The sequence below is a fragment of the Salmo salar genome, chromosome ssa16 (assembly GCF_905237065.1).
Source record: "Salmo salar chromosome ssa16, Ssal_v3.1, whole genome shotgun sequence".
In the NCBI taxonomy this organism is placed as follows: Eukaryota; Metazoa; Chordata; class Actinopteri; order Salmoniformes; family Salmonidae; genus Salmo; species Salmo salar.
The window spans coordinates 26,625,261-26,638,147 of NC_059457.1; the positions used below are offsets into that span (position 1 = coordinate 26,625,261).

General features: G+C 40.7%; 1 protein-coding gene across 2 annotated transcripts; it reads left to right on the top strand.

Moving 5' to 3' along the window:
• Window positions 1–993: 993 nt before the first annotated feature.
• Window positions 994–11,298, top strand: neto2b (neuropilin (NRP) and tolloid (TLL)-like 2b). Of its 2 annotated transcripts, XM_014148552.2 has the most exons (12): window positions 994–1,503; window positions 1,949–2,005; window positions 3,697–3,837; window positions 3,982–4,230; window positions 4,518–4,565; window positions 4,731–4,858; window positions 5,009–5,110; window positions 5,378–5,504; window positions 8,393–8,506; window positions 8,710–8,840; window positions 9,010–9,102; window positions 9,872–11,298. In XM_014148552.2, the coding sequence occupies exons 1-12, from the start codon at window positions 1,494–1,496 to the stop codon at window positions 10,322–10,324; spliced, it is 1,653 nt and encodes a 550-aa protein (XP_014004027.1). In that variant the 5' UTR covers window positions 994–1,493; the 3' UTR covers window positions 10,325–11,298. The 2 variants fall into 2 exon arrangements, with proteins under 2 accessions (XP_014004027.1, XP_014004028.1); XM_014148553.2 differs by lacking the exon at window positions 1,949–2,005.
• The last annotated feature ends 1,589 nt before the right edge of the window (window positions 11,299–12,887 follow it).

Below are 12,887 nucleotides of genomic sequence, written 5' to 3' on the forward strand. Positions count from 1 at the left end.
CAGTGAGCGTAGCCTTGCTATTGAGAAAGGCCACCATAGGCAGACCTGGCTTTCAAGAGAAGACACTCTATGTGCTCACTGCCCACAAAATTTGGTGGAAACTGAGCAGCACTTCCTAATCTCCTGACAAATGTATGACCCTATTAGAGACACACATTTCCCTCAGATCACACTGACCCGCAAAGAATCTGAAAACAAATCCTATTTTGATAAACTCTCATATCTATTGGGTGAAATACCATAGTGTGCCATCACAGTTACACGATTTGTGACCTGTTGCCACAAGAAAAGGGCAACCAGTGAAGAACAAACACTATTGTAAATACAAACCATGTTTATGTTTATGTTTATTTATTTTCCCCTTTTGTGCTTTAACTATTAGCACATCGTCTCAACACTGTATATAGCCATACTATTCCTCTGGAACTTTTGTAAGTGTAAAGTTTACTGTAAATATTGTATTGTTTATTTTACTTTTGTTTATTATCTATTTCACTTGCTTTGACAATGTAAACATATGTTTCCCATGCCAATAAAGCCCCTTGAATTGAATTGAGTGTAACATATGCATAATAAGAACAATGTGCTTCTGGCACAGCCTGTGTGTGTGTGTGTGTGTGTGTGTGTGTGTGTGTGTGTGTGTGTGTGTGTGTGTGTGTGTGTGTGTGTGTGTGTGTGTGTGTGTGTGTGTGTGTGTGTGTGTGTGTGTGTGTGTGTGTGTGTGTGTGTGTGTGTGTGTGTGTGTGTCTGTGTGCTTGTGTGTGTCAGAGAGAAAAACAGACAGATAGAGAGACACTGCTGAAACAAAAACAATTGAAACATTATTTGGTAATTAAACAATCAAATCAAAAATAGCGAAAGTTGGTTATCCCTATTAATCAAACGCTCGAAAAAAACGAAGGAGTAAAGGGAGGGAGGGGGGGGGTTCATGCGCGATGAGCGACTGCGGTGCCTGCACCACGAGTGTCCAATCTTTAAAAAGGGCCGCAGCCAGCTAGTTCCGAGAGTGAGAGAGTCTCTCTGAATGGCTGAACCTACAAATGAAACAGAACTTTTAGTTTCATGTTTCTCAAAACAAGGCTATACCATCTACACAAAGAAGCAATATTTACAGGGGCTTCATCACTTCGTGGGATTTTTATTGAACAAGTAGCCAGTTTTGGATAATGATGATTTCCGTTAAGTTTTTTTCATTATTTGAGATGACAGGAATTCGGAATCGGTGATCAATCAATCGCTTGATCGATCAATGACATTGTATATGTCTATATTTAGAGCTTTTAACAAAAACACGTAGCAGTGTCTTATCAGCGGTGAGATAGTGTCAATTGCATTCTACGAGGAAAGTTGTGGTTTGTAGAAGTCGATTATAACGTTTTACCCTGATAAACATAAAGGAGGCGGGTATGTAAGGGAGAAAGCAAGGAACGAAGAAAAGCTTTGTAGCCTATTAACAGCAAGCCATCCTGTGAGGAAACTGAGCGGAGGAGGAGATGTACATATGTGAGTTTAGACTGGGTGTGGGTGTGTGTGCCATCTGTCTGTCAGCCTCTTTCTTGGTGTGGTTGTTTTGCTGGTCGGTCTCTGATTGCGTGTGTGTTGTGTTTGCGCTCTCGCGCCTGCATACGTTTGTGTATCCATTTCCTTTTCCTTTTCATCAGCAATGGATGCTCAGTTGACAGACATTAGTCAGAGGCGCATGATGCCCACATCAGCTCGTGGTACAAAACCGGGTGATTCAGTGCGCAAGCGGCCCAGTGATGCTGAAGTGACAGCTCCCTCAGCGCGCTGTCTCTTGCCACACACACTCTGTAAAACACCAGTAGCAGCTGCGCCGCTGATGGTCCTCGCGTTTCAGAGTGTGTGTCTTTTTATTCTTTATCCCTCAAACTCTCTCTCTCTTTCTCTCTCCTGATTTACTCTCTATGCCCTATTCAACCCCATCCAGTCTGGCTAGCTCTCTTTCTGATAGAGGAAGGCTTTGCATTGGCACAGAAAACCAAAGGTGGGTGTGATCTCATTTGTATGGCAGAAATGTGTTCTGTTTAGGGTGAATGTTTGTTTTAATTCACTGAACAAAAATATCAATGCAACATGTAAAGTGTTGGTCCCATGTTTCATGAGCTGAAATAAAAGATCCCAGAAATGTTACATACGCACAAAAATCTTATTTCTCACAAATTTTGGGCATGTGGTGGTTCATTTCTTTACTATGAAATGAGGAGAGACAAACTTATCACACAAGTCAGAGTTATACTTAATTTAAACTAAATCTTTAATAGTGAGAGCTTTCTAATAGCAACGGCTTGTCGACGAATCACCGTTTCTAATGATCCGTTCAACCTACATGACGAACAACAGATATATAGAATGGGTCACAAGGTTAAGATTTGTATGAAAGATACCTATAATACATAGCAGACAGTATCTGCTGTGTCAACAGTTTTCATTGTATAGACCAGTGTCTGGCTCTCCTACTCCTAACTGGAACCATCTCTCTCTGGTACCATATAGAACAGAAACATTAACTCATGCTCTGGAATGCTCTTTAGGTTTTATCACCCAAAAGACATCGTAAATCTCCTCTGTCAGTGTTACCTCCCAGAGGCCCATCCTCAGTAGAACACACACACACAAAAGCTATAAGAATACTCTATTCTGTCGAATAAAACAACCATTTGATGCAATAAAAGTATTAAAACATAATCTTGCAATTTCTCTCACAGCCACAAATGTGTTTACATCCCTGGCAGTGAGCATTTTTTATTTGCCAACATAATCCATCCACCTGACAGGTGTAGCATATCAAGAAGCTTATTAAACAGCATGATCATTGTACAGGTGCACCTTGTGCTAGGGACAATGAAAGGCCACTCTAAAATGTGCAGTTTTGTCACACAACACAATTCCACAGATGTCTCAAGTTTTGAGGGAGTGTGCAATTAGCATGCTGACTGCAGGAATGTCCACCAGAGCTGTTGCAAAGAATGTAACGTTAATTTCTTTGACATAAGCCGCCTCCAACGTTGTTTTAGAGATTTTGGCAGTATGTCCAACCAGCCTCACAACCGCAGACCACGTGTGTGGCGATGTGTGGACGAGCGGTTTGCTGATGTCAAGGTTGTGAACAGAATGCCCCATGGTGGCGGTGGGGTTATGGTATGGGTAGGCATAAGCTACGAACAACAAATACAATTGCATTTTATCGATGGCAATTTGAATGCACAAAAATACCATGACGAGACCCTGAGGCCTATTTCATTTAAGCTATCTGTGGCCAATAGATACATATCTGTATCCCCAGTCATGTGAAATTCATAGATTAGGACCTAATGAATTTATTTAAATTGACTGATTTCGTATATGAACTGTAACTCAGTAAATTCTTTGAAATTGTTGCATGTTGCATTCATATTTTTGTTCAGTATATTTTATATCTGAAATGTCACAGAAACTCAGTTGTGATTGGTTGAGTATGTGATGTCTTTCAAGGAACACATACGTTAATTCATGTGTGTTAATTTCAAGTTTGGAAATCAAACTAAGACAGTGCTTTTGGAGTCACCCCCATTATATATAAGTACCCTCATAATCAAGCTGTTTCTGCACCTGAATAATATCAGTGACATCACTGTACTAATAAATGTTTACTTCCTGGTGTGTGGTGTGTGATTGTTTTTTCCATGGCATCCGTAGACTCTCAGAATGTGGGTAAGATTTCCCAGAATGCCCGACAGTGTGGCACCTGGATCAGAAACATCAACGGGGGGCAGTTCAGCTCTCCAAACTACCCTAAAATCTACCCTCCCAACAAAGAGTGCCTCTACATACTGGAAGGTAACACACACACGCACACACGCACGCACGCACGCACGCGCACACACATGGATTAAAACTCTTAAATATCTTGACACAGAGCGTCATATTTGCGCCCTTTCTACCTTGGCCAAATAGTGACACCTACTCTCCTTCCCCTCCCAGCCCTGCCCCGTCAAAGGATCGAGCTTCTGTTTGATGACATCTTTTACATTGAGCCGTCCTTTGAGTGTCGTTTTGACCACATCGAGGTGAGAGATGGTCCGTTCAGTTTCTCTCCTCTGATCAACCGCTTCTGTGGCTCCTCCAGCCCAGGCCTGGTGCTCTCCAGCGGACGATTCATCTGGATCCGCTTCTCCAGTGATGAAGAGCTGGAGGGACTGGGCTTCAGGGTCCAGTACACCTTTACCGCAGGTAATTTACCTAAGCCACAGCTAATGAACCACAACACACCTTTTACGCAGGTAATACACTTCTATACTTACCTTTACCGCAGGTAATTTACCTGAACCACAGATAATGAACCACAACACACACTTTTACTGCAGGGAGTGGCTAACTCAATCCAACATAACACATCTAGGCATCAGGGTCCAGTACATATTATCTGCAAGTAATTTCCCTCAACCACAGTTAGCACTTTACTGTAGGTAACTTAACTTAGGAGCAAACATTGACTTTAGCTTTTTTATTTTTTTCAGACCCAGAGTTTCACCTCCACGTGGGAGGAATATTAAATCCTATTCCAGGTAACTTATCAACACTTTAACCCCTTCTTCAACTCGATAACAATAATATAACACTTTATTTAACTGGATTTAACAAGATCATATGTGTTTCTTCATCCCACCCTATCACCTCTCTTTCTCCCTGTCTTTCCCTCTCTCTCCTCCCCCCTCCCCCCTATCTGTCAGACTGTCAGTTTGAGCTAAGTGGAGCTGATGGTATGATCCGGTCCGGTCAGGTGGAGGAGGAGGACAAAGTCAAACCTGACCAGGCGGTCGACTGTATCTGGACCATACGAGCTCCGCCCAACTTCAAGGTCTATTACACCTCTATGACATGTCTCAACTCTCTATATCTAAATATCTATATCTAAAAATCTATATCTAAATATCTATATCTACCCTCTTTAACACCTCCCTCCCCTCCCTCCATCCATCTGTTTCTCTCTCCCTTTTTTCTTGGTCAGATCTACCTGCGGTTTCTGGAGTATCAGCTGGAGAATTCGAATGAGTGTAAGAAGAACTTTGTGGCCGTGTACGATGGCAGCAGTGCCATAGAGGACCTCAAGGTAGGAGTTGGAATGAGAACTCATTCACTGACTCACTCGCTCACTCACTACTATGCAGTAATGCATATCATTCCCACATTGTATGCATTCATAATAAAACTAGAGAAGAGTTAGCACTAATCAATATTAACTACTTATCGGAAAAAAGCTTGTGCAGTGATACATGTGATAATGAGTTTATTGTTGTCATACTTTTTGTTTGTCATATCATCATGTTTTATCGTTTTAATTAATTGTTTATTCACTGTGACATCATGGTCGCTGCAGGCCAAGTTCTGCAGTACCGTTGCCACTGACGTAATGCTTGACAACGGGGTGGGCGTGGTCAGGATGTGGGCGGACGAAGGCAGCAGACTCAGCCGCTTTCGCATGCTCTTCACGTCTTTCGCAGACCGTGAGTCCATCACGTTCTTTCTGTTTTTCTCTTCACCCCTTTCTTTACCTGTTTGGCCTACCATGAGTCTATCAACCACTTACTTTACCTCTCTATCACTCTTTCTATCTCTCTCTCTTTCCCTCATAGGCTCATTCTTTCACTGAATCTGTTTTACGCTTCCCCTTTCCCGCTTTCTTCATCTCATCCTTATCTACTGTGTGTCTCTCTCACTTTACCTCTTTGTACCTCTCCTGTATTTCTATTGCTCATACTTACTTTTTTTTAATCACTTTTGTGATTTTTTTTACATGTACAGTATGTGGTACATTTTCACAACTCTTAAGCACAAAAATCAAAACAGATCATCAAAATGGCTCATGTTTCAAAACTCTAAGGACATTTTCAACTGACTGAGTACAACAAAAACATTCACAAAGTCACTTGTTCACTGCACCAAATCACTCTTTAAATGTAGATACATATTCAATCTAAGTATTTGCTTTTCAAAATTCAATATTCACTTTACTTTTGATATACTTTTCTGGTCATTTGTTAACAATACAATTAATTATAACTTTATCAAACTACTTAAAATGGGTAACTACTGAGCCAAAATGATTTAGTGCCTAGTTAACGTATATAGTTAACTGCTGAACTGCTGAACACTGTAAAATTCTATATTTCTACCTCAAAAATGAATCAATTTGACATCAATTTATGCTTGAAGGTTAAACCAAATCATATATGGATGTGGCTCAGGTGTATCAATGAAATTCAAATAATGAGTGGAATATATTGTTGGATATATTGTTGGATATATTGGAAAAAGTCACTATGTGCTACCATTTGGAATTTTAGTGTAGTATAAAATGCACTGCTGAAATTCCTGGATTGTATAACAATATATTCCACTCATTATCTGAATTTCATTGATACACTGTAAGCTGAGAAACAGGATACTGTATTAGTTGACAAGTCACGTAGAAATGTGATCTTGTACAATGTTCCATTGGGCAGAAATCAGTGGAGGCTGCTGAAAAGAGGACAGCCCTAATAATGTCTGGAACATAGTGTAATGGCTGGTATGGAGTAAATGGAATGATATAAAACACATGAAAACCAAAAGAAATGTGACACCATTCCATTTACTCCATTCCGGCCATTATTATGAGCCGTCCTCCCCTCAGCATCCTCCACTGGCAGAAAGGGCTTACAAAACCGTGCTACGTTTTTACAGTAGCCGTCATTGTAAAATAAGAATTTGTTCTTAACTGACTTGCCTAGTTAAATAAAGGTTAAATAAAAATATAAAATATAAAGTAGCCAACTGTTTAACAATACCCCTATTTTTGATGATTTGTCCTATGTACTATATGTACTGTATGGTGTATGTCAAATTATAATCAAATACTCTATGGAATATATTTACCATCTACTACTTTGTTCCATTCAGCACTGCAAAAATAACAGTTTTGCAATGTGTATCTTGTATTTTTTGCTTTTGGCTTTAATGGTAGTTAAAATAACTAAATGGTGAGCCTATCATTATCTGATGTATTGGTGACTGAATGAAATGTTCTCATGGTATTTCACAGAAAACATTTGCATGAATCACTGATGAATGATTTTGCATGAATGACTCTGTTGAAAGATGTGTGAAACCCCAACGAATGCACAATCAAACGTTCTGAACATACAATAGGGGGCATTACAAATTCACCACATACTTGTGAAAATAGCACCAAAGTCAGTGTAAAAAACTGTAACATAATTGTATCCTCTTGTAGCTGAGACTTCACATAGCTGTTTCAGATTTTTTTCTCTTAAGCTATAGGTTTACATAAACTATATATACAAAAGTATGTGGACACCCCTTCAAATGAGTGGATTCGGCTATTTCTGCCACACCCATTGCTGACAGGTGTATAAAATCGAGCACAAAGCCATGCAATCTCCATAGACAAACATTGGCAGTAAAATGGCCTTACTGAAGAGCTCAGTGACTTTCAGTGTGGCACGGTCATAGGATGCCACCTTTCAGTTCGTAAAATGTATGCCCTGCTAGAGCTGCCCCGGTCAAGTGTAAGTGCTGTTATTGTGAAGTGAAAATATCTAGAGGCAACAACTGCTCAGCCGCAAAATGGTAGGCCACACAAGCTCACAGAACGGGACTTCTGGGTGCTGAAGCACGTAGCACATAAAAATTGTCTGTCCTCGGTTGCAACACTCACTACCAAGTTCCAAACCGCCTCAGGAGCAACGTTGGCACAAGAACTGTTCATTAGGAGTTTCATGAAATGAGTTTCCATGGCCAAGCAGCCGCACACAAGCCTAAGATCATCATCTGCTATGCCAAGCATCGGCTGGAGTGGTGTAAATCTTGCCGCCATTGGACTCTGGAGCAGTGGAAACGCGTTCTGGAGTGATGAATCACACTCAACTCATCCTGCGGATGGCAGGAGAACAGGAGAACTATACCTCCCCCAATCCATAGTGCCAACTGTAAGGTTTGGTGGAGGAGGAATAATGGTCTGGGGCTGTTTTTCATGGTTCTGGCTAGGCTCCTTAGTTCCAGTGAAGGGAAATCTTAACGCTACAGCATACAATGACATTCTAGACAATTCTGTGCTTCCAACTTTGTGGAAACAATTTGGGGAAAGCCCTTTCCTGTTTCAGCATGACAGACAATGCCCCTGTGCACAAAGCGAGGTCCATGCAGAAATGGTTTGTCGAGATCAGTGTGGAAAAACTTGAATGCTCATGATTTTGGAATTAGATGTTCGACGAGCAGGTGTCCACATACTTTTGGTCATGTAGTGTAGCATAACTGTGCTAGTATAGGTTACAACTAACATAATGGCTCATCATATCGATGAAATAAAAAATAATTTGTGTGTGTGTTGCAGCCCCATGTTCAGGCGACATGTTCTTCTGCCACAGTAGCATGTGCATCAACAACTCTCTGGTGTGTAACGGGGTGCAGAACTGTGTCTTTCCCTGGGACGAGAGCAACTGTAAAGGTGAGACACATGTTATGTTATACTGTATTATATTTTCATAATATCATCTTCATATTTCACATCAAGAGGAAAAACACATTTTTGTTGGACGATTTCCAGAATCGGTAGGGAAATCCAGAATCCTCCCACCAGGTTTTCCTAGAATTTTGCAAAAGTTTAGGAATTTTGGAACCCTAAGTCTCTCGTTCTCTGTCTCTCTGTAGAGAAGAAGCCTAAAGGTATATTCCATCACATTACTAAGACCCATGGGACAATTATAGGTGTGTCTACAGGACTCGTCCTCCTCCTCCTCATCATCTCCATACTGGTGCAGGTCAAACAGCCACGCAAGAAGGTGTGTAGCAACCAAATGTTGACAAATATTCCAAATTATGTTTGACAGTCAATCGTCTGTGTGTGAATGAACAAAATTCATAAAATGAAGCAGTGGCATGGGTCTGGGTCATCGAGAGAAATAAAGCGTCTATCACGCTTGTGGGATCCTAACCCTTGTATGTTAACAGGTGGTGGCGCGGAAGAGTGCCCTTTTCAATCGAGCTGACTTCAAGGAAGTGTTTGAACCTCCGCACTACGAACTCTTCTCACTCAGAGAGAAGGTGGGTTTAACATCTAGACTTAATGATATATACCAAACCAAAATATAAAACGCAACATGCAAAAATGTCAACGATTTGTCTGAGTTACAGTTGATATAAGGAAATCAGTCAATTGAAATAAATTAAATCTATGGATTTCATGACTGGGCAGGGGTGCAGCCATGGGTGGGCCTGGAAGGGCATAGGCCAACCCACTGGGGAGCCAGGCTCTGCTAATCAGAATGAGTTTTTCCCCACAAAAGGGCTTTATTACAGACAGAAATACTCCTCAGCATCCCCCACCCCCCACACCCTCTCACGTGGTATGCGGTTGTGAGGTCGGTTGGACGTACCGCCAAATTCTCTAAAACGACGTTGGAGGCAGCTTATGGTAGAAAAATTAACATTCAATTGTCTGGCAAAAGCTCTGGTGGACATTCCTGCAGTCAGCATACCAATTGCAATGATCATGCTGTTTAATCAGCTTCTTGACAGATTATATTGGCAAAGGAGAAATGCTCACTAATAGGAATGTAAACAAACGTTTGCACAAAATTTGAGAGAAATAAGCTTTTTGTACTTTTGGAACATTTCTTGGATTTTTTATTTCAGCTACATACATGTTGGGTTTATATTTTTGTTCAATGTAGTTTATGCTACTGATGTTTTAATCTTGTATTTTACTTTGCTTTACTTCACTTAGTTTATAAATTAGTGATGATGATGATGATGGTGGTAAGGAGGATGATGACGATGATCACTGTATGAAGATTATCTTTGTCATCCTAAGGAGTTGTCTACGGACATAGACCTACCAGAAGAACTCCAGTCTCTCAACGCTCTGAGACGTTCCTCCACCACTTCCCGCTGCATCCATGAGCACCACTGTGGCTCCCAGGCCTCCGCCAACCCCAGCCGACGTGCTTCCTCTGTGGGCATAGGATCCATGGAGCTGCCCCCCTTCCGGTGCGAGTTCACCCAGGGTCAGCCAGGCTCCCTACCCTCTCTGAGAGGCGTCAACAGCAGCCTGAGGAAGAAGAGCTGGCCTAGTATGAAACAGGTAGGACTGGTGGGAGGCGAGGGCCTGGTGGACCGGGTAAGGGGGAGGGAGGATAGGGTGATGGAAGAGGAGGAAGAAGAGGAGGTGGAAGGAGGGAGGTGTGATGTGTATGTACGCAGAGGGATGAGCATGAGATCAATCTGTGAGATGTCTCAGCAGAGATCGATGTCCATGGACTTCTGAGAGAGAATGAGGAGAGGAGGAAGGGGACAGAAAGGAGGATGTGGTGGAGGAAGGACAAACAATCAGTATCCCTTGACACATTTACTATGAAGGAAAATAGATTGGACCCCAACTCCTAACCTAGACACTCTCTCTGGTATCTCTGAAACTTCGACTATCCTGCTGCACTGGATCTGTGAGTTAAAGGCATCATCCGTAACTTCGATCACCGTTAAAAAGTGCACCCTGACACTTTTTTGAAGGTGACAATCTGGTATGCAAACCACAAGTATGACAACCAAAAAAGAAGAGGAACAGGAACTCACTGATGTTTTTTTTAAGTTAATTATGTTTGTATTTCATGTTTTTGTGACAGGGAAAAGATAATTTATGGAGTGTGTCCTTAAAGTGGGCCTTCTTTAACAAATACTGTTCCAAGGCCGGAGACAGGCCATATAGTGTATATTTCAAATTTATTTCATGACATACCTCACTGTGTATTTTCCCCAAAAGGTTTTTTCCCTAAAGGTTTTTTCTCTCCATTTGTTGATTTTGAATTCATAGATTTAGAGAGGATAGTTGATTGAGAATTGTGTTACGGTTAGCACTGGATGATAATGATGAAGGATGCCTTGTATCATTGTGTTTTTGTTTCGATTGATTTTGTTTTGTTTTGTAATCGAATATATTAAAGAATGTAGCTCTTGGTGACTGGGGTGAGTTGAGCTGTGTGATGGTGAGTGAACCATGTGGCTGTGGTAGATGAGGATCAGAGTGAGTTGGCCGGGGTTTCGGTTGAACACTCTCCAACACCCACCCCTCTCTCTGCTGAGACAGCATGGTTTTATGAGGCTTCCTGTAATGGTCTGTCACACCACTACGCAGGCAAGAAAACCCCTCTTGAAACCCTGACTAATACAACCAAGCAATATACAGTCAATAAACAACCAAATGTACAAACAATATACATACTGTATACAGTGAGCTCCAAAAGTATTGGTACAGTGACACATTTTGTTGTTGTTTTGGATCTGTACTCCAACACTTTGGATTTGAAATGGTACAATGACTGTGAGGTTAAAGTGCAGTCTGTCAGCTTTAATTTGAGGGTATTTTCATCCATATCGGGTGAACCGTTTAGAAATTACAGCACTTTTTGTACATAGTACCCACATTTTAGGGGACCAAAGGTATTGGGACAAATTCACCTATATGTCTATTAAAGTAGTCAAAAGTGTAGTATTTGGGCCTATATTCCTAGTGATTTTTGTGTCTGTAAAAGCATTATTCACGATTCATTCAGGATTAGCCGTAATCATCGTAGCATGCACATTAATGTAAAAGTGTTCAGAAATATATTCTGTTCTTATAGTGATTGTATCATTTCAAATCGAAAGTGCAGGAGTACAGAGCCAAAACAACAACAAATGTGTCAGTGTCCCAATACTTTTGTAGCTCATTGTAGCTTGTCAGAACCACCCTATGGGCAGTGGTTGGTCGGCTGAGATTACTTCTCCAATCATATGGAGGAGTTTTAGAATAGATGGTCTGTATTTAGAAAATTGATGTGGATACCATTTACTTCCATGTTTAATCTCCCCCAATTGAATGCATGAAATATACAAGCAAAAATGCATTTACATTTGAGTTATTTAGTTATGAAGAGCTACAATAAGTGCATTACCTAACTCAACTAAGTTGGGTAAGACAATGATACATGACTACTAAGGACTGATTTAAGCCTGGGAATAAAACACAGGTCTTCCCATCTCAGCTACAGCATATTAAGACACATTAACCAGAAACTACTTCAGTGATGAGTCAGAACATAGTTCTTATTCAAAATAATTCACTGCCAGCAGGACTGTGAACTAACTCTCTCGCACACACACGCGCACACACACGCGCACACTTGTACCTGCATGGAATGAGGACAATGAGATATGTCATTACTGATGGTATGTGACCCATTTGAGTCAGACTTGGTTTGGTAAACAGAGTAGATGAAGGTTTAACAAACGTGAAGCCTTGGGTCTGGTGGCTCACATCCAACTTATTCTCCATGACAGAGGATAACTTTGTCATAATGTGTTGATTACTGCTCAATGTAGGTCACTCATATTGTATTAATGCTCTAACATTTGCTATGTTTGATCTTTCGTTCCATAGATATGGTATGAAAGAATGACCCATAGTGTTTTATTGCCAGGGCATTTTATTTCTTTATCTTATGACATATAGTTCAATGAAAGTAGGCTAATTGCACTGGTTAACTTTGGGCTGCTACATCATTCATTGAGTGATTTCTTTAATGTGCAAAAATAATAATTTGGGACTAAAGTCTTTAGAAATATCTAAATTGTGTTTTATTTTTTATGACATTTATTTAACCTTTATTTTAGCAGAGTCCCATTGAGACCAAGGTCTCTTTTCAAGGGAGCCATACATGAACATAATTGATACAAATGTACAACATTCAAGCATACAATGTAATAAAAACATACAATACTACAAGCAATTCTTTTAGAAGCAATTTAAGAAGCAAACACATTCCTCAACAATGAGTTTCTCCATTAACAAAAAA